The sequence below is a fragment of the Lagopus leucura genome, unplaced genomic scaffold, assembly GCF_019238085.1.
Source record: "Lagopus leucura isolate 7727_CA_CO unplaced genomic scaffold, USGS_WTPT01 Super-Scaffold_100037, whole genome shotgun sequence".
In the NCBI taxonomy this organism is placed as follows: Eukaryota; Metazoa; Chordata; class Aves; order Galliformes; family Phasianidae; genus Lagopus; species Lagopus leucura.
The window spans coordinates 5,192,075-5,215,571 of record NW_024962286.1 but is presented as its reverse complement, the minus strand read 5'-3'; the positions used below and the strand labels follow the sequence as shown (position 1 = coordinate 5,215,571).

At 52.9% G+C, this 23,497-nt stretch overlaps 1 protein-coding gene and 1 long non-coding RNA gene across 2 annotated transcripts in view; one reads left to right on the top strand and one right to left on the bottom strand.

Moving 5' to 3' along the window:
* The window catches only part of PRDM16 (PR/SET domain 16), a 201,907-nt gene extending 190,764 nt beyond the window's left edge, over positions 1-11,143 (bottom strand). Inside the window, exon 1 of the mRNA XM_042882994.1 lies at positions 10,987-11,143. Within this exon, the coding sequence (XP_042738928.1) occupies positions 10,987-11,023 (37 nt within the window). The 5' untranslated portion in view covers positions 11,024-11,143. The remainder of the gene's footprint in view (positions 1-10,986) is intronic.
* Positions 11,144-12,433: 1,290 nt separating this feature from the next.
* LOC122186388 lies at positions 12,434-14,999 on the top strand. Its single transcript, XR_006181121.1, has 2 exons — positions 12,434-12,826; positions 14,491-14,999. It is a non-coding gene; the product is annotated as an uncharacterized LOC122186388 (long non-coding RNA).
* Positions 15,000-23,497: the final 8,498 nt, after the last annotated feature.

Sequence of the window (23,497 nt, the reverse complement as noted above, 5' to 3'; positions counted from 1 at the left end):
AGGACATCCAGCAGGGAGGGAGGGAGCAGGAGGGCAAGGAGCAGGGAAGGGTGAGTGGCAAAGGGAAAGAGCATCCCAAATAGAGCTGGGTCCTCCTGCTGTGCTGTAGCCTCACTGCCCTGCTCCATTCCCAGCACTGATTGCTGGGGGTTCTGCAGACAGAGCAGTGCAGCACTTGCTCCGGGATTGGCCAAAATTCAAGATAAATTCCGTGTTTGAGCTTGATTCCAAAAAAACGTTCTGTCAATTTTCAAGTCGGAACTTTGCTAAAATATCAGATTGCTTTGAGCTTCTTTCCACATGCATTACTGCTGATTTATTGCTCTCGGGCTCTGCAGTCCGTTTCAGCAAACAGAATATTTAAACAGTCACTGCGAGAAATACTAAAACAAGCAATGGAGAGTGTTGCAAGATGGTCAGCCCAAACCTCAGTGAGTTATCTGGGGGCTGGGGCCGCAGGGAAGGCGGCTTCTTGGTTTTATTGGGGTGCTCAATGCTATTACTCTACGCACGTTTTTACATGCAGACTTTTAACAAATCAAGAAGTTGGCTTGTTTGCTCCTTGGGGCTGCCAACTGATGGAGGCCCTACAAATCCACGTCCTGCTGCCCATCACCACCCCATGCAGTGATGCAGTGGGGTCAGAGCTGCGCGCGGAGCCCTCGGATGGCTCCAACCAATCTGAGCAAATTCAATTTCCATCTGTAACCGTGAACTTTTCGAGCTTCTGTAGCTTCGAGTCAGCTCATTAACATTACTTAGGCATCGTTTTTATAGCTGAATTATACTATGTTTATACTGTGGAATTCCATTACTTAATTGCTGCACTACTGGAAATTTCAGTGGGGTTCTCGCTTTTCGCATAAATCTTGAGAATAAACATGTTTCTGTATTTCTCTTAATTAAGTGCATATTTCATAAAAATAGCCAACGCAGACAAATTAAGCAGAGCATCATTTGTTTAATCAACGGGGAAACTCGTGCTGCATGTAAATGGAGAAAATCCACGAGCTTTGGTCTTTGCTCCCGGTAACCAACAGAGATTGGGGCTCCTCTGGATCTCCCAGTCCTGCAGAGAGCTGCAGGCAGCTCCCATGGTGGGGGTTGTCCTGAAGGGGAGGGCAGCACCCAGGAAGGAGCTGCATGCAGCAGCCCCTCGCCCAGCAGTGCTGTGGGTCCCACTGGTGCTGCTCCTCTGGGTGCTGTGAGGGTTGGATCTCTCAAAGCTTTTATCCATTTGTTTCCTTGCAGTGGTAAGGGCTTCCTGTTCTTTTTTTTGGTCTTTTTCCCCTTTCCCTGAAGGAGGCAGATCAGCGTGCAGCCACAGGGATGACATTATAGCATTTTCCCTCTCCCAGTGTAGGAGCAGCACACAGAAGAGACATTCTTGCAGCGATGGGGAGAAACAAGAAGTGAAAGCGAGCAATAACAGGAATAAACGTCTTCATTTTAGGTCAGGGAATATTTTTTCTTTCAAGTTCAATTTGCTTCCCCTTCTGCACGGCTTTTGTGACTGTTTTGAAGTTTAGGAACAGATAAAGTAATGTCTGAATTTAACAAATTCACTGCAGGCTCCAATCTGTCTTCTGCTGGGGCATCGAATGGGTGCAGCAGCCACCCAATCAGAAATGGCTCCTACAGCAGAGGAGGGTCCCTGCCTGCCAAGGCTGCACCTGTAGGGCTGTAGCACAGTAGAGCTGTGCTCCTGTGGGTGCTCTTTCATTCTGGCTCCATGTCACCAGGCTGCACAACAGCAGTGTCAGCTCCGACCCCAGAGCACCACTCCAGCACATTTCTCACTTAAGTAGGACTGAATTCTTATTTTGCTGCTTTTCTCTGCGAAAGATACCAGCAAACAAGCAAAGTTCCAGAACTGGAGTGCATTTCCAGGCAAAGAAATGAAAGCGTGTGGCCCCAAAGGGCTGCAATTGAAGAAAACCTCTGTGCAGAGAGGGCAGGAAACACCCAGAGCCCAGCACATGCAATTCAAAGTTCCTCCAAAACCTTTCAGTGTTTGGGAGGGGACACGTAATCCGTTTTGATAACTCTTGCCATTAAGCAGTGATAAATAATTAAATCTCTTTAACTGTTTCATTAACCAAAGGCAGATCGAGAGCACTCCGCAGACAGAGAGCAGATCAAAAAGGCTGAGGCAGGCTGTAAATTCCCCCGATGCTTTATGACACCATTTGTATTCTGTCACTCACTAGCTTTATGTATAGTCCAAGCTGTGAACTGAATACCCCATTCAGAAAGCCACTCACTCTGCATGTTATTGCAATTTAATATTTTCACACACAGGCACATCATTATCTTGGAACCTGACACTGCAAGGAGAATTCCGTAATTTTTCAAGAGGGCTTTTTTCTTTCTTTCCTTCTTTCTTTCTTTCTTTCTTTCTTTCTTTTTTTCCCCTTTCTGTTGTTCCAATGCAAGCACCGAGGCACGAGATTGATCTAATTGAGCCCTGTTCCAATATTTTGTCTCTAGATACATAGACCAGTGGGGAGATGTAGATGTTTGCCTGTGTGTTCACGGGTTCTTCTCATTTCAAACATGTCTGGATGCAGTTTCATTGAAAGGACTCAAAAGGGAAGATGAAGGGTCTGTCACTGCTCACAAGAAAACCACCTTGCACACTTACAGGCTGAGATACATATATGTGTGTAGGTGTGTATGTGTGTGTGTGCATACACTGATGGTGAATCCTCACTCCCTCGCTCTGCAGTCTCTGCCACGTGGCTGTGGCATGGGCTCATCCCCCTTAGCCGGCGCTTTGCAGGGCAGCAAACAGCATTCCTCAAAGCCGGGCCAGAAGAACGGGGCACATTAATAATCACCAAATCTCAGGGCAAAACGTTATCAATATTTTAAGAGCCAGGTCACATCAGGAGAAGGACTTTAGAAGCAGAGACAAAGGCACAGCTGGTGCGACCCACGTGAGCAGCTCTATCACACGCAGACCCTCGGCAGCTAATCATTAACACAACTCAGATCTAACACAAATCTTTATGTGCAGGCAGCATTGATGTCCAAGGAGCGCGGTGCCTCCAGGGCTGCTCCAAAGTCCGGCGCAGCCGAGGACAGACTGCTGTGCACTGCAGCACTGCTGCCACCAGGGCTGCCCTGGGAGAAGAGCCACGTGCAGGGCTCGAGGCAAACCATCACTGCAGGACCCCTTCATCCCAAGTGGGTGAGACAGAGCCTGCAGCCGCCCCGGGGCACGGGGACTCAAATAGGCTTCCCAGCCCCAGCAGGACCCGAAATCTCATTTCTCCCACCCAGACAACACAAGAGGCACGAAAAAATGAGCCCAGCAGTGGAACGTTCCCCTGGTTAAGTCCCCAGGCCCATCTCACCACCAGGACAGCAGCACTTGGAAGCACTCACAGCCCTTTGGGTTGGAACAGGTCCATGCTGAGCAGCAGGAGCTCCCCAGGCCCCGAGGACACAGCGCACACTCAGCTCACCTCCAGCACCATTCAGCTGCATGGAGCCCTCACTCCCTAACAGACGCAACCAAACACAACACGAAGGGCAGAACTCCGTTCCCAACTTTATCAGGCTAAGCACTCGAGCAGCTCTCCAGCTCTAAGAACTCCCCAAGTGACCCCGCTCTGGTTTCCATTCATTCTCTATGGGATACAGGCGCAGAAGTGTTCCTGAGCTTGTCAGAGCTATCCGTGAGGCATCAGCTGCCTTTTAAATGCGACCATTGTGCCATGCGGGGATTTAGATTTATTTTATTCCTATGTGATAATTCTGAAATAAAATACATGATGGTTTGCTCGTTGTGCGTGTTCCCTATTTCGCATTTATGTAATAAAATACAAAATGAAACCAGTCCTTTTCTATAAACAGAAAAAAATAGTGCAGCAATTTTATTCTACATGAACTTCAAGCACAGCCATTTAAAAATTCATTTACATGATTGAGCCCAAAAGGTCCATTCACTGTGAAATAAAACCCAGAAAATGCTGTTTTGAAAGGACAGCAAACGCCAAGCTGATGGGAACTAAACTTCATGGGCATCGGAGATGGAATCAAGGATTTTTAGCAAAATCTGGGTTGGTTTTTCGAGTTGTGTGCTTTTATTTTTCCTCCTGCAATGCCAATAAAACATATCTGGGGATCGCTGGGACCGAAACAGCGCTGCTATAAAGTTAAAGATACGGGAAAGAAAATTAACTACTGTTTATGGCAGTGCTGATGGGATCTGCTGGGCAGCACAGCCCTGCCCTGCTGTGTGGCTCCAGGAAGGGCTCTGTGCCTTTGGGGCCCAGCACTGCGTGACACACACTGAGGTTATGGAATTGATCGTGAAGAAATAAACAGAGCGCACTTCTGCACTGGAATACTGAGCTGCAGATGCTAAAGGTGGATGTCCTGAAACGAGCCGTGCACCAGAGCTTGTGCATCTGATGCACAGCCTTGTGAAATCTCCTGGCTGGCATCCTCAGCTGGCGACAACGGGCTCAGCTGATGGTGAATCTGAATGACACAAGCCCTGTCCCACAGCCACAGGCCAAGGCGCTCTGCTCCCTCCAGCCCTCAGAAGCCCACAGCAGTGCTCAGAACCGCTCCAAGAAGTGGCACCAACAAGGATGAGACAGAAGGAGAGCTGCATTGAAAATGGGTCTGACTCCACCACGTCTCCATCTGTACTGCTAGGAAGAACCGTCCCTCGCACTGCAGCCCAACACGAGCAAATCCTATTGGAAAATACATCCAAAAAAAGAAACAAACAGGTTTCAATGAGCACCGAGAGCCCATCTGAGAGCCTGGGGCTTCAGCAGCCAGCTGTGGGCTTTGTGTGGTGGAAGTGACCGATGAGCCTCCCGACCAAACCCACGCACGACAACGCACAGCCACCCTAAGACAAGATTTTGTTAACTAAAAACCATCGGGGCACGTTTAAAAAATGATTACAAATTATTTTAACAGTGTATTCGCGGAGGGTTATAAAAACAGCTATAATATTTTTGTCTTGGATTCTAGAATTACCAGTGTGACAGCTAATGCCGTAATGATTTGTTTCAAATGCCAGTGTTTAAGCTGTATAAAGCTGATTTTATACATTTTTCCAGTAGGCCGCATTGTAGTTAATGAAATTAAACACACCAATCGCATTTGTCCCCAGGGGATGAGGAACTGAACACGCCACCGGTTTATTTTTTTATTAAAATAAATTGCAGCCAGCAAGATGGACTAATTGCGTGCAGAATTGAAAAAGAAACATTCCATTGATATAATTAAGCCAATTTTCACGGACAAAAATAGTTATAGTGGATATAAAATAAGCAGAGCATTCACTGCAGTTTGACTTCTCCCCACCCTCTATATTCCGTACAGAACATTCACTATTACACAAATACCTCTCCCAAAAGGCTGTCGGCGTTATCTGGCACTGACGGCTAAATTGGCCCCAAGTGCTGACGTGGGGATTTTGTGCCCATGGTGGAAGAGTTGGCAGAGCCAAAGCCAACAAAGCAGTGAGACCCCCAGCTCGGAGCAGAGCACCTCAAAGACCTGAAGGCCAGCGAGGAGAAATGAACCCCACCACCTCATTCGGGTGCCACTCTGCACCCTCCCAACAGAGCCAACCCTGCAGCAGATGAGGAATTTCCACACCAGCCCAATGGAGGCCAAGCTGGGCGGCCATGGAAGCATCGCTGTGCTGTGCTGGATGCAGCTCTGCCTTCTTTCAGCTGGAAAAGGAGAACACAGAAGAGAAGCGCAGCCCCCCAAAGTGCGAAGCACAGCCCAGTGCAGGAAAACATCTTCCCAATTCCTAACTAACTCACTAATTAACTAACTGAAAAGCCAGCAGCTCACTCGGGGCACGGGCGCCCAGAGGAACAACGTGCATTCAGGGGATGAAAGCTACATTTTGGTTTTTATTAGCAGAGAGAATCACATCATTCACTGAGCAATGAGAAGGAAAAAACTCCTCGGGATGGGGACGCTCTGTTACAGATTTGGACGCAGCGCAACGCACAACCGACTGCAATAAAAATAAAAATAAACGGCCCAGGAGTAGGCAGCGGTGATGCATGAAAATCCATTAAGCAAATAAAAGAAATAATAAGGTCGTAGATCTTTTCCACCACGACATCCCTGACCTGCAATTCCTCCCCCCCCAAAAAAGAAAAAAAAACAACAACAAAAAAAGGGAGCAGATTTAGGATCAGAAAACGCAGCAGCAATTTTGGTGTGGAATGCTGCAGAGTTCTGACATATCAACAGGCTGTTAGCAGAGAGTGGAAACAAATGTGTCCACACGTATCCTTCAGGAGCCCTGATCCCTATGGGCAGATGGACACCAACGTGAGTGCACGTGTCGGTGTGCTGGTGAGTCACCCCTGCAGGATTTAAAATGCCATTTGGGAGGCTGGCATGAGAAATGCAGCGCTTGGATCCCTGCAGCCAGAGCCCAGATTTGCACAGGTTTATCATTTAAATAACGGGGCTGAAAGAACGGGGCGTCCCGCAGCGGTGGGACAGGCATGGAGCCGTGCAGAGGGCACACAGCACCCAGCCTTACAGCAAAGGCCTCGGGAACAAAATCACACTGCAATAGGGAGTGCAAATTGCACAGTAGAAGGGCCGAAGCCTGGAGAGTGCAGCTTCTCTGCCCGCTGCTCCGGCCAGGCAGCACGGCCCTGTGAGATGCACCTCATTCAGTCCTGCAAACTTCCCTGGGACTTTGAGCACAGCGCTAAACCGGGCCGAGCTTTTATTAAACACAGAAGCCCTAATAATCAGAGCTGCAATAACAACAACAACACTTGCCACTCATCGGGGCCGTTCCCTGCCAGCAGCTCGGGGCACAGCACAGGCAATGGGCAGGAGGGCATTTCTCAGCGCAGGAGCCGCGGCTCAGAGCGGCGGTCACGGAGCGGTTACATCCGACACGGAGCCGGGGTACGATTACAGCGAGCACAGTTACACTGACTGCTGCTCTGTTGTGAAACCCAAGCTCCTGCGTCGCGTTTTGCATAGAAGCGAGTGGAGATTTGGTGCTCTCAGGTGCGCTCCGCTCGCTCCCATTCGGCTCCGGGCGCTCCGCTCCGGCAGCACGCAGCACGGCAACCCCCGGCTCTGCCCTCAGATACGCTCACAGCAGCCTTGCTGTCTGCTTCTTGTTTTTAACCACCTCTGCTGATCAGAAACCCACCTTGCTGCTGCCGATCGCAGTTCCAACGCAAAGTCTGAAAATAAGGCAGCCCTGCCTGTCGCTAAACTAAGTTCGTCACACGCAGCTCGCTGCACTGCTGCACATCCCTTGCAGGTTCACCACTGCGGTGCCTGCAGTTTTACCGTATATTGTGAGATCTTTCTTACGGTGCATCAGTTGTGTCTGCACGGACACTCCATGCACCGTGCAGGGTTTGGACACAACGTTACGGCAACGGCCATCCAAAGGGAATGCAGTTATTCCCTCTGCATTTTCTTAAATAAATTAAATACGTACAGCGGGAGGGGGAGGGGGGGGCCCGGGGGGGGTGAAGCGATAAATTATATTTGTACAATTCGGGTAATTTTTTTTTTTTTTTTTTTTAAGACTAAACTGATTTTAAATCCTTGCTAATTTTTGTTGAAGCGCTAATTACACATCACCGTAATTAGCGGATCAAACTCCCCCCCCCCCCCCCCCCCCCCCCCCCCCCCCCCCCCCACACTCCTTTCGCTGCCCGGGTTCTTTAATTGCCTAATTGAACAGATCCGGGGCAGGGCGGGCGGCGGGGGCTGCGCGGCGGCGGGTCCGGCCGCACCTGCGCGGGGTTGCGCGGGCGCGGAGATAGCGCCGAGCCGGGCCGTTCGGGATGCGCTGCCCGTGGCATTGCGGCTCCCGGAGCCCATTCCGTGCTCGTGTCCTCCCGCGGATCTGGGGAGAGATGCGGTGAAGGAAGCAGACGCCTCGGAGATGTAATAATAATAATAATAATAAGGCTCCAAAATTAAAAGCCCCCCAAAAGCTCCGTATATTTTTGTCTTCCGTGTGCGCCGCGCTCTCGGCACTGCCCGCTGGACGCGGAGAAATCCGCTCCGTGAGCAGCAGGATCGGCCCCGCGCTGCCCCGCAGCCATCGGCCGGGAAGGGACGCGGCGCTCCCGCAGCCCACGGAGCCGCTCCGGCTCTGAAACTCGCGCTGCGACTTCAACTTCGTCCCGTTCCCGACGCTAAAAAACAAACGGGGCTGCGGGAGCACCGGCCGCCTTTCTCCGGCACGAACGTTTATTTTGAACTTAAACCGCAACCACCGCTCACCCGCGTGTGGTCTGCGAGCCCGTTTGTACTTTGCAAAGCCGGCTCGAAGAGTCGAAATGGAACGAATTGGCGGCGTGCGGGCGGCACCGCGCTCCGATGTTTGCCGCCCGGCCTCGCTCCGCCGTCACGGGGAGCTCCAGGACTGCCCCGCGGACGGAGCCCCGAGCCGGGAGGGTCACAGCTCGGCCAGCGGTACCGCCATCCATCCCGGGCCGGGGGGCGGCGGGGCTCAGCCCGGCGGTGGCCGCCCCGCATCGCACCGCACCGCCGCCCCTCGCCCCGACTTTCCGGCCCTGCCGGCGCACCGCAGCGAGCCGAGGCCGTTCCCGGCCCCGATACCTGCGCCTTCCTCCTCGCGAGTCGGCTCCGAATCGCCCGGAGTTCCCCTCTCACCCCCACCCCGGCTCGCACACGCACATTCAACCCCTTTCCAAGTCAGGTAATAGAGTCGAAGTCCCAGAGGAGCTTCACATCTGCTTAAAATATTGTCCAATGAAATGAAATTCTACAACGTAGCCGTGGGTTTCCTACAACCGCCGCACGCCGCTCCCCCCCGGGTACATCGCGGTGCGGTGCGGGCACGGAGCGATCGGTACCGACCCGGAGCGACCCGCAGCCCCGCGTCCGTGTTCCAGCAGTTCTGCAAATAAATACTCCTGGGATAGTGAAACCTTAGCTGCGGGCTACTGTTTGGAACCGTGATCCCTCAAAAATCCTCCGCTGAAACCCCATAAACCGTTGGGCCTTGTATTGTATTAAACACCTGATGTTAATCAGAGCTTCCGAGCGGCCCTGTCCCGCAGTGCCCGCCCGAGGCCGCAGCTCCCGGCGCCCAGAGAGGAGGGCTGGGGGCAGCGGGCACGCATGGAGCCCGGCCGGCTTCGGGAGGAGATAAAAGAACTTTTTAAATGGAAAATAATCATAATAATAATAACTAAAATAAAATAACGTCGATAATATTCCACTGTATTCAATCTCGCTGGCACAGCGCTCTGAAAACTGCTCCTTAAAACAACGCAACTCGAGCCGATAAGCGACAAGGATTTGGCTTTTCTTTTCTTTCTCTTTTCTTTCTTTCTTTTTTTTTCCCCCCTCTTTTTTTTTTTTTTTTTTTTTTTTTTTTTGTTTTTTGTTTTTTTTTTTTTTTAATAGAAAAAGTTATTATTTGAGTGCTTGTTCTTCAAACCACTTTATTGTAAAAATAAAAGGAAATCAAAGCCCGGCGGTTCCGCGGCTGCCGCTTCCCGCACGCGTCGCAGCACGGATCGCGGGGCGGCCCCGAGCGGAGCTGCGCTCGTTGGGGCGCGGAAAGTGCGCGGCTGCGGAACAACGCACGCGGCTGTGGGAGCGGGGGAAGCTCCGCGGGGTGAGACGCGGCCTCGGAGCTGCGGGACCGGAGAGTTTCGGAGAGCGGAGCTGCGGGCCGCGAGAGAACTCGGGTACGGAGCGAGCGAGAAGAGGGAAAATAAATGAGAAAAGGAAAGGGAGAAACGGCCCCGTCGCGCTACAGAATCTCGGCCGAGGGCTGCGCTGTGATTTCGGCCACGACGAGAGCGGGGTCGGGCCGCTGCTCCGAGCGCCGCGCCGGGGCCCGTCAGCGCCGAAAGCCCGAACCGAGCGCGGGGTGCGCGGTCCTCCCGCAGCCCCTGGCCCGCACCTGAGCGCGGGATTTGCGCTCCCTCGGCTGAGCCCGACCGGCACCGCCAGCTCCCGACGCGCGGAGCGGCGCCGCTATTCCCGCTGCTCCAGGAAGCTCCGGGACCCCCGGACCCCCCAACGCGGAGCCGGAGCGGAACAGAAAGTACGGAATAAGGGCAGGAAGGCACGGGAGGGCGGCCCCGGCCCGGGGGAAGGCACTGAGCGGCCGCGGTGGGGTTTTCTGCCCCGTTCCTCCCCGCCGAAACCGCGCTCCACTGAAAATCCGGCCTGAAACGACTCGAAAGAAAGAAAGGAGGAAAGAGGGGCCGGGAGAAGACGGAGGAAAAAAAGCCGCGCAAGACTTACGAGCTGCAATTCCACCCCCAAGTAAATTTTAAAAAATTAAAAATTAAAGACACTCCCCCGCCCCCCCCCCCCCCCCCCGCGCCGCTTCGCCCCCGGCCCGGCCCGCAGCGCTGCCCGATGCTCCGGCCCTGCGCGAAGCCGCTCCCGCTACGCGTTCTCTCCCTTCGCCCTCCCGGATAATTGTTTCCGAGGCTGGAAGGGCCGCTTTTTTTATTATTATTATTATTTTTCTTTTCCGTTTGTCTGTGCTGTCTCTCCCCCCCCCCCCTTCCCCCCCCCCATCACCCCCCCACCTCCAGCTCTAAGTCTCTTTGCATCGCGCAGGCAGATGCCAAACGCAGACCTCTAGCGCCCACTATTTCAAAAGCCAGGAATATTATTTCACAAGACTTGGAACGACTCAATAAAAAAAAAAAAAAAAAAAAAACCGCGGGGTTTGGCCACCCCTCAACTTAGAGCTAACTTTCGCTTTTCTCCCCCGGCCGCCGGCCCCGCGCAGCTCTCCCTGTGCCCGCGGCTCCCACTCCCCGGGCAGCGCGGAGCAGCGCGGGGCCGCCAGGGCTGCGCGCACCCGGAGCGAAGAGCGCGGCTCCCGCCGCCGCCGCGGGCGCGCAGAGGGGCTGTGGGCGCGCAGCCCCCGGCCCGGCTCCGCGCGGCGCTGCCCGAACCCCGCGGCGGCGGTACGCGGAAGAAGGGAGAGGAAGGACCTACTTTTGGGCAGTTTTCTCGCCCTCGCCTTGGATCTCATCGTGTCGGCTTGCGGATTCCTCTCCTCCTCCTTGAGCCCAGAAGCAGCTACACACTATCTTCATCTCCCAAGCATTGTCAGTTTGGACACCTTCGCACATGCGCACAGAGCATTCAATCTGACACCCTCACCAGGGCCAAAAAAACTTTCCAATGTATTCATCATCATCGGGGTGGTTGGTTTTTTTTTCCCCTGTCCTATCCTCTTCTCCAGACCACTTATCTCTGCCCCCTCCTCTCTCCGCGCACCAGCGCAGCCTTCCCCCGATCTGCCCCTTTAAGACAGACGCGCAGCGCTCCGACCCCTCCGCGCAGCGCCCCTCGGAGAGGACAGCGCCCGCGGACCCGGGTGCCATCCCCGAACGAGGTGATTATCGCTGTTATTCCTGCTATTCTTACTATTACTTAATAGCAATGCCGTCGAGAGTTTGTTCACGGGTGTCTCCTCGGAATTCGTACGCGTTTTAAACGCGCTTTTCTTTTTAATCCGAAATATACATAGATATATAATAACGATTATTTACAGCAACTTCTCAACGAGTTTGTTTATTTTCTCCCTTTTTACCCTTTTCCTCCTCTTGCCCCTTTCTGCGCGGGGGGGTTCCTGACTCCTAACCAGCACCAACTTACACTCTGTGCCGTACCGGCACGGCTCTCTTTTGTACGGGGATATTTATTTTAACTACCGGCGTCGCAGAGCTCAGCGGTAAAGCTCTTCCTACCCCAATTTATTCACTCATTTCGACGCGTTTTGACCGGGAATATATATATATATATATATATGTATATACATAAAATAAAACAAAGCGAATGCCGCGGTGCGGCTGCTTGTGTCCCGGGGCCGCCCGGGCCCAACCGAGCCGGGCTGGGCCGAACCGGGCCGGGCCGCCCGGGGACAGCGGGTGCCGGTGCCGCTTTCTTCTGCGTTCCAGGTGCCGCTGGGAGCGCTCCCGAGGGAACGGCCGCTGCCTCGCCGGGGGAAGCCGAGAGACCCACGGACAGCCGAGAACAGGGGGGTGAGAAACCAAATATATATAGATGTACGATCATAACACCAGTAAACCCAAACGGTGCCCGTCGTCCCCGGAAGGGAAGGTGGAGGGAGAGCGGGCAGCTCCTCTTTGAAGAAAGGAGCGAAGTGTAAATAGCCCGGTGATTGATGTGCTGTCTTTGACTGCGGAGAAAGCACTGTTTGAATTCAAGTGGCCAGGTCAGATGGTCACGGAAGAAGGTTGAAAGGTAGGATTTAATGAGATTAATATGGAGAGAGGGAAAACGCGCGCCTTCGCCAAGCTTCCCCAAAATAAAGGGCTACGGGGACGCGCTGATGGCCGCGCACCGACGGGGGAACCCCGAGCGCAGCCTCCGCGGGTGCGCCCGGAGCCGCAGGTGGGACCGGGGGCCGCGCTGCCCCTCCGCAGTGACCTCCGGCTGCGGCCGGGAGCGGCGCGGGGCCCGGCGGGTGTCGGAGCCCGCGTTAGAGGAACGGCGGCGGAACGGGAGCCCGAATGCAACCCCCGCGTCCGGAGGAAGGGAAGGAGCAGCCACGTGTCGCCCGAACGCTGAAGCGGTGCGCGGAGGTTCCTTCCTCGGAATGCGTGGGGAGACCCGGGCGTGGGTAAACCGAGCCGAGCCGCTCCGGGAAACGGGATCCCTCGTGGCTGCGATTCGCTGAAATATTTCTCCCCGCGACCTCGGCGGCTGCGTCTCTCCGAGGGGAAGGGAAAAGCGCAGCTTCGAAACGCTGCCCCGTTCATTTCTGCCCTTTCCCGGCGGCCCCGACCCGAAGGAACGCCGCGCTCAGGTGAGCGCTCCGTGAGCCCCGGGCCGGGAACACGGCGAGCTCCGCGGATCTGCGCGGGGCTCAATACGGCCCCGCAGGGAATTGTGCTGGGGCCAAAGCCCCGCACCCCCGAGTTCCGATTCTCCACAGCAAATAGTTCTGTTCCTGCGGTAAATGAGCGCGCAGCGGAGCCGCGCGTCACCGAGACCCACTCGCGAGTATTTTAAGAGATGAGAAATGTTTTCGGGGCTGTGTGTACGCGGACACCCACCTTCCCATCCCCCCACCCCCCCCAGAAAAAGGCTTTATTTGACGCTTCTGCAAAGGAAGGCACCGAGGAGCGATCGAAAGATCGAAAATCGCCGCGCGTCCCGGCGCCGCGTGGCCGAGCCGAGCCCTCGCGTTTCTGTTCTCCTGTTTCCTTCTGGCTGTGGCGGGGGGGCGGGGGGGGGGGGGGGCAGCGGGGGTCCCTGCGATGGGGGGTTGAGAGGCGAGGGGTAAAAAGAAAACGAAGGAAAAAAAATTGAAGGGAACGAATTTTTAAGCGAGGTGCGCTGAGGACGGCAGAGCTGTGCCGGCCCCGAGCCGTGCGTCCCCGCCAGCACCGGGCGCAGTGCGGGGCTCGGGGCACAACCGCAGCCGTTCCCATCCCGCAGCGGCGCAGCCTACACCTGTTGGAGCGCTTCCACCCAGAATGGGAAATTAATGAGCGGGGAGGGAGGGAGGAAGGGAGAGGGGCCCAGCCCGGGTGGCCTCAGGGAGCCCGCAGCCCCCGGCCCCGCTGGGAGACCCCTGCGGGGCGATGCGCAGAAAAGCGCAGCCAGGACCCTTCTCCCCTCTGTGCCAGGGGTCCGGCCCAGGGCTGAGGCCAACGGAACCCGCGTATTAAGGCTCTACAGAGCCCACCTCTCGCTGCTGTTCGCAGCTCCGTGTCTGCTTCCCGGCCCCGCTGCCACCCGTTGCAGCACCGGGTGCCGCACGCACTGCGGAGGGGCGGCGATGCGCTACGGGCACCGCGACCCCCATCCTAAGGGCAGCCCCGTCCCCAGCGGCCCTCGGGCTCACGGGGAGGCGGGGAGAATCGGGACACGGCCCTTCGCCACTTGTTGTGCCCAAGTTTAAGCACTAAAGAAGATTAAAATGGTTGGGACGGCGCGGCTCGGCGGCATCTCCGCACACGCAGCGGAACCCTTCTCCCGTCCCGAGGATTTGCGCATAAATTCCTCATTGTTTCCTCGCAGCGTCGCGGGGAGATTAGAGCAGGAATTAATATTTTAAACTACGCAAATGCCCGTGGCACAGGACGGGTCAGCGAGCCCCGAGAATGTTACACGCTTCCCCGGAGCTTTTCCCTTCCTAATCTGCCATTAATAAGCGGAGGAAGCACCCACACAACGACCACATTGTAATTAAGGGCTGCCTTAAACGCACGCAATCAAAGAGCGGCTCGCCCCGCCGGTGCCAAGGAATTTCATCACCTTTCGGGCCCGGCTGCGTGCTGCGGGCACAAGGGGGCGGATAAGGACAGCGCTGGGGGCGGCGGGCAGCGCACCCCGACCCCGACCCCGCACCCCGCCTCAGCCGCTCTAAACCCTTCAGGATCTCCTTCCCGAAGAATTTCCCCCGCTCCTTTTTCAAGTGCTTTTGTTATATTTATTCTTCCTACTTATTTTTATTATTCTCAGATGCCTTTCAGAATGACCGGGAAGCACAAGGACAGAAAAACGCGTTTTGTGCATCAGCCGCGCTGCTTTGCGCTCTCACACTCCCTCTATTTATCTGCGCGCAAAAGCCGCGCAGCGCAGCGCTCTCCTGCAGCTCGCTGCCCCACCGACACCTCTCCCTGCACCGAAACACGCTCAGCAGACGCTGCCATTCTTATTTCTAGCAGAAGCTCTGGCTCTCCCAGCCCTGTAAACACGCGGTATAAATCGGCCCTTTCGGATTTTCCCCCCAAACCGTTCCCAGCCCCAGGAATTCCTCCGAATTCGTTACGCTGCTCGAGGCCGCGCTTTGCAGGGCCGGGGAAAGGTAACATCGCCCGTCTGAAAATAACGAGTCACGAAAAGAAAAGCGACGTTCACGTGTGAATATCGAACTTCAACCGTATTGTCACCGCCGCCGTAAAAGAAACGCAGCAGCTTGCTTTATTCCAGGAGAGCGCGGCCATTAAAGAGAACTTGAGGAACCCTAACGATTATTTCTTTCAGACGTCGGAACGCGGCCGCGCAACGCGTGGGGAGGAACGCGGGCGGGCAGCGGTGCGTGCTGCGCGGCGGGGCGATGCGGGCAGCGGTCGGGGCTCCCCGCACTGCTTTCTCACCCCCCGCACACTGCGCCCGAGGCAACGCACTGGGTACGTCGGTTTTCCCCTCGCACTTAGCGGCATGGCCCTTCTCAAGGTGAAGGCGCGGAGCCGCCGCGGTTCCCTCTGCGGGGCCGCAGCAGCGCAGCGCTCCGAGGGGCTCGCGGCCCCCGCACCCCAAAAGATATTTCCTCGATTAAAGCTTTACAGGGCGGTAGGGTTAGAGGTGGGTGAGCGAACCGAACCCCGGCAGCACTTCAGGCGCTGCCCGCCGGGCGGCCCCCGCCCCACCCGCTGTAACGGCCAACACCCCCCTTGTGCCCCCCCACCACTTCGGACTGCAGCGGAGCCTTCGCACGCTCTCCCCCCGCTGACGCCGGCTGTATAATTATTAGCTATTAATTGAGTTCAAGACCTTTTATGGCTATGGGAAATGAGGAGTCCGACCACTAATCCCGAGAAGGGTCTGCGCGCAGCCAAGAGCTATGAAAAAGCCATCCAGGGCTGGCTGGGCCCGGCCTGACACAGTGCCCCTGGGGGCTGTGGGGGGAAGCATTAACGGGGGGGAAAGAAAAAAGAAAAAATCATTAGGTGAAAATTACAGAAACTTTAAACCGACGGGTTGCATTAAGGAGGGCCTTTCGGAGGCCGCCCCGCTGAGGTGGGGGGGGGAGCCGGGTGGGGGTCCCCGCACGGCCATCCCACGCCGGGCAGTGCTGCGCTCCGAGGGACGCAGCCTTATCTTGCCGCGCTGCCACCTTCCAATTAAAGTGCCCCAAATTGCCAAAAGGCTGATTTGCATGCAAGGGGCTGCGTTCAAAGATGCTAACGCATTGTCTCCCTCTTAGAACTTAACATTTCTCTCTTCAGTCCCCACTTGAAAGAAGTTTTAGAACAGTATTCAAAGACTGTCCAAACGAACAAAACCTTCCCCTTTGCTCGGGAGAGAAATCCGGTGTATTCAACACGAGGGCATATTCTCAGAAGTTTGCACATTTTGTTTTCAAGGCTGTATTGGTGGTGCCTTTTTCCTGCAAGCTTTATTTTTTTTTCAGAGCGCGACTCAGACGCCTGAAAAAGATTATTAAAATAGAACATCATACAGATTTTTTCTTTTTTTTTTTTTTTTTTTGCACTGTTTAGAATTACTTTCCTGGAAGAGCTTTTTGTGCATATCCCCCCCAAGTCATAATTAAGAACACTTTTTTTCGCTAGCAAACAGGAAAAGCAAAAAAAAAAAAAAAAAAAAAAAAAAAAAGGAAAAAAAGAAAAACACAAATCAACCCCATTCCCAAACGCTCCTTTTGCTTTAAGCCCTCCCAAAGCTCTGCGCATCGGAAACGCTTCTCTGCCCCCAATCCACCTGAAAACCGAGCAGGTATCGGTCATGGGCAGCGGAACGAACCGACGGCCGGCAAAGCGCGCAGAGCTCGGCGAGCGCTGAGTTTCCAAAAGCTTCCTAAAAACCCGACACGATCCTTGCTCCCCCCGCACCCTCCAATCTTAAGGCAGTCACCCCAACGAAACGAGGATGCCGAACTCTTTTTGCGAACGCGATGAACTGCAAAGAGCTGCCGGCAGCCCGTTTACGAGCAGCTCCTTTTTACAAAGATGCGTAAAGGGCGCAAACAGGGACCCGACGGGACGCGAGCATATTTTATTAATTTAATACAAAGCAGCTTAAAAATAATAATAAAGCAGTTGGGAGTACAACTGGGGCTGAGGAATGACACCAGCAGGGTGCGGTGTGACATGCGGATGGCACAGGGACGCACGGGGACCCACCGAACCCCCGCCCCCTGCCCACGGCGCACCGCAGCCCCCCGGTTTTTCCACCTCCGGAGCTTCCCCTCTGCCTTAAGGCACGGGGATCGCTCCCGTGGAATAATGCGCAGAGCACAAAGAGCGCCTGTCCTCGGGTTGGTAGATCATAAGCAGGGATGGGAAAGTATTTCACGGCGCCTGGCGAGTTCCCGGCGCTGCCTCCATTCGCCTCAGCCCAAGGGAAAGCCATCAGGACCAGGAGTTCATTTAGATTTAACAAATTAATGAAGACTTACTGCAGAAAGTAACTCTGAGAACATGTGTTAAAACGCAAAAGAAAGAATTTCATCGATTTCCATGCGAGATGGATGGTGTCCAGGAAGAATGAGTCACCCCGGTTCCTCGAGCGGAGCGCACGGAGCGGGGCTGCTCCACGCATGGGCTGGGACCGCAGCAGCGCTGCTCCGGGTGGGCAGCGCCTCGGGAACCGAGCAGCTCTTCTCAGCACCTGAAAGCAGCGGTTTGGCAAACCCATCTCTGCCCCGGTATCGCTTCAGCTACACGGAACCGCTCAGCCCAGCAGTGGCACACAGACAGGACCGAGCAGCCCGGCGGTTAAGGCACAGGGAAGGGAGCACTGAGTCTCTTCTGCACAGCACAGCAATGCCCCATCCGAGGCTGTTAGTCCTTCTGCTACTTTTTTTTTCCTCCCCCACCCACATATTTACTGTTCTACTTTACAAGGGTTTGGTTTCATCACCACATGGGAGATAGAGATTCTTGAAGCCCCCAAAGCATTCCCTTACCAGCTCTGTTCTGACACTACAAAGGTGATCCATTGCACCCAGTTTAACTGATGGAGAAGCCTCTCCAACCCACGGGCACATTCACTGCAGCACTTTATTTCACAGGTGGAAGAATGAACTGTCACATCCCAAGGGAGTGGGACGAGCTGAAATCTCAAGGTACACTGATGGGAGCAATAGAGCAACAAATGCTGCAGCACTATCAGTTTTTGCCTCAGAAGCTCTGTGTGCAGCTGGGTTTGTGGATGCCATGATCCATTCATGCTTCTATCAGCCTATAGTCAAGTCCATGGGAGTTTCAGCCTTGCTGTTTGGTTTTCACTCTGCAAATTGTCCACACAAGCACTATGACAGCACAGGGAGCTCAGCAGCTCTGTGATACACTAATTGATGGATAGCTGGAAGAGGCAAGCTTCATTTCAAAAAGCAGTTAGAAAATGAAATGCAAATATATACAAAATATTTAATGGTTTCTGTGAATATAAATGTCCCTCTACCTTATGACTGCTATTTTCCAGCCAGCTTTCCAACCAGAGCAGTCTCTGCGCTTCTGTATCTACAATTGTACCATTTATAAGGCAGTGGCCCACCTTGCCCATGTGCTTGTTCCTACAGTGACTCATATTCCACTGGGTTTATTCCTGTGAAGACTTTGTGTTGAAACAGAGGAAAGAGCAGAAACACCACATTTAGGAAAACACGCTTGTCATTCCCTGTCAAAAACAGAGAGCTCTGCTTTACCTCCTGTGCAGGAGATCCCCTTTTACAATGGGCGTAGCATTCAAAATAAAAATTAATTTGATTCCTGGGCCAAGTGAAAGCTTTGCTGAATGGCAGAGTTTACTCGATATCTGAAAAATAGCCTTTCTAGAGGAATACTCAGAGAAGAAACAAACTCATGAATTACCCAGCTAAGGCATGGCGGAGTAACTTTACTTTCATGCTATCAATCCAAATCCCCTCCAATCAAACTGCCCTGAGAAAGGTTACCACTGCTTGCTGGCAGCACTGCCTGAATTCAAGGAGAAATTAAGTACCCATCACTGCAGTGCAAGGTCCCAGGCAGCACACAAAGCTGTGCACACCGCCAGGTTCTGCAGGGCCATTCCTTCCCTGCCCTCCCAATTCAAGAGCAGCACACAACCCCTGCCTGGTAGATCTCATCTCCACAGCTGTGCCAATGGAGAAGCACTGGGGGGCCACAGCAGCTCCTCCTCTTGCAGACCTGGGGATTTCAGCTTTAGCACATTCAGGCACTACGAACCACCCGTGGTGGCAGTCCTGCAGGTAAAACTGTATCCAAATGACAAGACCTTCAGAAATCAATTATCTCCAGTACTGCCTGCACACACTGAGGTCAGTATTCAGCTGCCCTCTTAATATCAAAAGGAAGAAAAAAAAAAAAAGACAGACAAGGAGCTTCCCAACCAATAATTGCAATTAAGAAGTTGCAGCTCAAGAAATCAAAGGCATTGGTCTCAACTTTCAGCCCTCCCTCATCAGTTCTGTACACCACAAAAAGCAAAATAAAGTCTGAAACACCAAAAAAAAAAAAAAAAAGCAAAGTACTGTCAGCCCAGAGCACAAGCAGTTAACATTCACAAGCAGTTAACCAGAGAAATGCCTCCTTATGTGCACCATCACTTGTACCTGGCACCTGCTGTGCCACACACCACACAGGGAGCAGAACCCCAGTTCTGACAGGGCTGTGATGCCCCAGGTAAGAGCTGCAAAGCCAAAGACCTGAGCACAGCACCCAGCATCCCAGCCATTCTCCTCTGCCCAGCACTAAGGCCCACTGCCCCCCAGCAGGGCTGTCGCCACAGGAGAGGGAAGAGCCACAAGAAGCATTTCTGATCCTAAAGCAGCACAGCGAGCTGCAGGCCTGCGCACAGCCAGCAGAGCAGGAACACCTTGGTGGGCATTTCCAGAGCATTTCATTCTCATGGCACCCCAGGCAAAGAGGCCCTGCAGAGAAGCACTGCTCCACGTGGCTGTCAGACTGAGACAAGCTTCCACATCCTCCATCTCTCAGCTACACAACAGCACCAGAAATGCTGTTTCCTCCATACACCCCAAACCTGCCTCTGGTTTTCACTGCTGACTATTCAGTGCCCTGAAACAGCTGTGTCACGAGCTGCTGGGCTACCACTCAGCTGCAGTTCAGTTCCTTCGGTATAAATGAGATGAGGAAATAGTTTCATTTCTCTAAAGTATAAAGTTAAATAGAGTGAACTGAAGTTTCTTTAAAAATAATGGAGTGAGATCACCCGTACAGTGATTTAAACGCCTCAAATAAGAGCAGTGCTTGGGTTTAGTGAGTACAGCCTGGGGAATGGGAGCCCCAGCTCCAGCCTTTGGGGGATGCTCAGGGGGGAACATGTTTTCTATGCAATTATTACCAGCAGCTTTTTAGCTCCGCTCAGAATGAGAATCAATTACAGATCACAAAGCAACTTGATGTTTCCAAGGGAATCTGAGTCTTGTTATAATGCTCAGCCAAACAAAGCATTGAGACAGAGAAGGACTCATCCCCAGGCACTCTGGCCACCAAAGCCAGCTGCTGGGGCAGCACGAGGACACAGCACTGTAAAACATGGGAGAAAGCTTCAGGCACATGGCCATCCCAAACCCGCAGTACAGTCAGAGCAACAGAAACCCAGAACACATCACTCAATAATAGAAACACAGCAGTATAGTCGATGAGAAGAATCTGTGCTTTTGTCACTGAGATTGCTGCATTTTATATACAAAAAAAATACCATGGAGGAATTTTATTCTGGAAGGATGAGAAGAACATTAAACTTCTTTTTTATGGGAGAAACAGAGATACAGAGCTAGCTCGAAAACTGAAAATCTCTCATGCCCTGATCTATAAATAAAACTAGTTGGGATTTTCTTTTGTACTAAATTTAAAGGAAAGCCTTTTCCATAGAGAGTTTTCTTTAAAACAAACTATGCCCCAGAAGGAATGTAATGACGGTGTTTCCAACAAGCAGCATGAATGAATTAAACAATAAACGCAGTAAGAAAGCAGCTGTATTTTCTGTAATAGAAGCAGATGGATTTGCAGCTCAGACATGGCTGCTTTCTCAGAAAGGAGAGGACAACCCCTGACACTCCATCCAGGGCCTTGGTTTCAGTGCAGTTCACACTCCAGCATCACAAAGACCTTTGAGGTCAGCTCCAGTGACCAACAAATTCCATGTTTTATTGCACGCTGCACCAAATCACTCAGCTCTCTCCTGCACATCATTTACAGTCCATGCAGGGGAAAGGAGAGAAGAGGAATCAGCTCTGTTTGACAGTCAGGCCAGGTCCAGCATCAGCACACACCAACCAGAGCCCAAATCCCATCCTTGTCCAATCTCACCCCTTTGGAGAGGAACCTCGAGGTCTCCTGCAGTGTTTCAGCTCAAATCCCCCACATCTTCCTCCTCCTTACACCTCCCAGTATCCCACCAGCAACACACGTGCAGAAACTCCAAAGCAACAATGCTAAGAAAGCCTACAGCAATTCTGAATATCCCACAGTCACAGCAAGCTCAGGGGCACTGCAGAGACCTGCTACACTTCTACACAACAGCAGTATTTGCTAATTAGCCCAGCAACAGACACTAATTACACTCATTTCATGTTCCAAATAGATACCATCACCTTTAACTCCTGAGCAAAGCACTAACTCAGAAGCACCAAACACACAACACCACGTTCCACTCCAGAACCAACAGTACTCAAATTAGAGCAGGTGACCCTGCAGTAAACCAGGCTTCCTAGAGAACAGTATCTTAACAATTAAGTGCAACTTCGCCTTTAAATTGCCTCCAGCCTCAGAACTTCCCACCACCAGGATTTTTAGACAAGAAATAGCTTTTCTCCTACTTACATTTGCTGTTTTCTTCTCCCACTGCAGCAAAGAGACACCTCCTGATGCCCAGAAATTGGGTCCCCATAACAGCAGCAATCAGACCTGTAAGAAACACTGCACCATTAGATGAAGGAGACAACTTGTTTCCTTACAGCAGCTTCCCCCCAAACCCCACTATAGCCTAACAGCTACAGGCAGCAAGTCAGGAACTCCTGAAGCCCACAGGGAAGCAGTTGGGATTCAGTTTTTCTTCCCAATATAAAAGCTCCCAATATCACAGAGGTTCCTGCTAGAGCCACAGGTTGCCCAGCACCTTGCTGACATGCACCAACTACAGGCATATTTCAGTGAGCCACAACACTGAACGCAGCCACAACACAAAAGCACAAAACAGCACATATTTAGTTTGCGTGGCTTCGATTCTTAACACTAAAGAAGCCTTCAGACCCTACTTCAAAGGGGACAAAGAACATACACACCTCAGAGCAGGCCCAAGTCCCCTTGCTGATGGCTGAACACTGCCAGCAACCTCCTCCTCCTACAGCAGCCTAAGCCTTCTGGAAAGTTCTCCAGCCCCACTTATATATAATTAGTCAGTTTGCCACAGGTGCCTTGATTAAGGTGAGTGGAGCCAGCTGGACTTCATTCAGCTCATCAGGCCTTGCTCCCCTTGCAGCTGGCCATGGGCAGCCCTGTGCCTGCAGTGTGGTTGGGTTGCTCCCCTGGTGCCAGGGCAGCAATGAGCATGAATTTCCTTATGGATCCATCCTTACTGGGAAGGATGAGGTGAAACCATCGCAATAAAAATGTTTTCTAAGCATTCTGATAAACCAGATGGGTTCCTCTTGAATGTCAGAAAGGAAAATGGATTTACTGCATTACAAATGGAGGCACCACCCCATGCTGAAGCAGCTCAGCTGCCTGGGCAGACCAGAACCAGCAACTGATGAGCTGTGGGTAGGGGGTCAATAGTTCACAGCACCACCTGGAGCTCCTGTGTGCCACTCAGGCCCCTCGTGTGCTGGGGGCTGCCCAGAAGAGCCCACTATGGCAGTGCTGGTGAATGTGGCCGCTGTGGGGCAGAGCCCATCTCCTCCATGAGGATTGCTGGGCATCCCCAGTGCTCTCCTTTCACTTCTCCTGACGTTTATTTGCAGTAACTGCATGTTTCACAAGCACAAGGAGTCAGCTTCCTCCTGCACACCATGCAAATGCACAAAGTGCAGCTCAGCATCATTTCACCTGCTGATATTTCTGTTTCCAGAAGAGAGCAGGAGTGTTGCTAAAGGATAAAAACCAACACGCGCATGCAAGCCTTTCCCAGCAAGCTCTGATGGATGGGATGTGACACACCGGTGCAAAAAGTTTTGGCAAAAGCAGGGATTTTAAATTGCTCTGCTCTATTTTGCTGTGGTGGGAGTTTTAATGCAGCGTGCTTTGCCTGGAAGCGACACAACAGAACAGACGGTCATCTTGAATGCATTGTGGGGAAGAACAAAACAATTCTGCAGCCCAAGATGCACTGAGCACAGCACACTGCTCACCTATCACCCAGGGTATGGCTTGTGGGGCAGCTCCTGGCAGCCCATGGCACATGGATGCTGTGGGCTTAGGACCCCTAAGCAACATGGGGTCCTTCGGTGCTGCTCCGCAGGCTGGGCCAGGAAGAGCGCTCTGCTTCCTCTCTTCCCCCTCTCTCTTCCTAATGAAATCTTTCCATATTATTAATGGCTAGGGTGGATCTATAGAGTGTGTTCCTTCCAGGATTTTCTTGTTTGCTGTAGTCTTCAAATTTTCCAGTTCATTTCCTATTTTCCTGCTCTAAAACCCCTGCCAAAAAAATCCCCGAAGCACACTTTGGTACTTGAACAGAAAAAAGGAAGAAACATTCGAGAACTGACATTTGATCCAGAGTCTTGTAAATCAGTAGCAATTTTCCCCTAAAATCA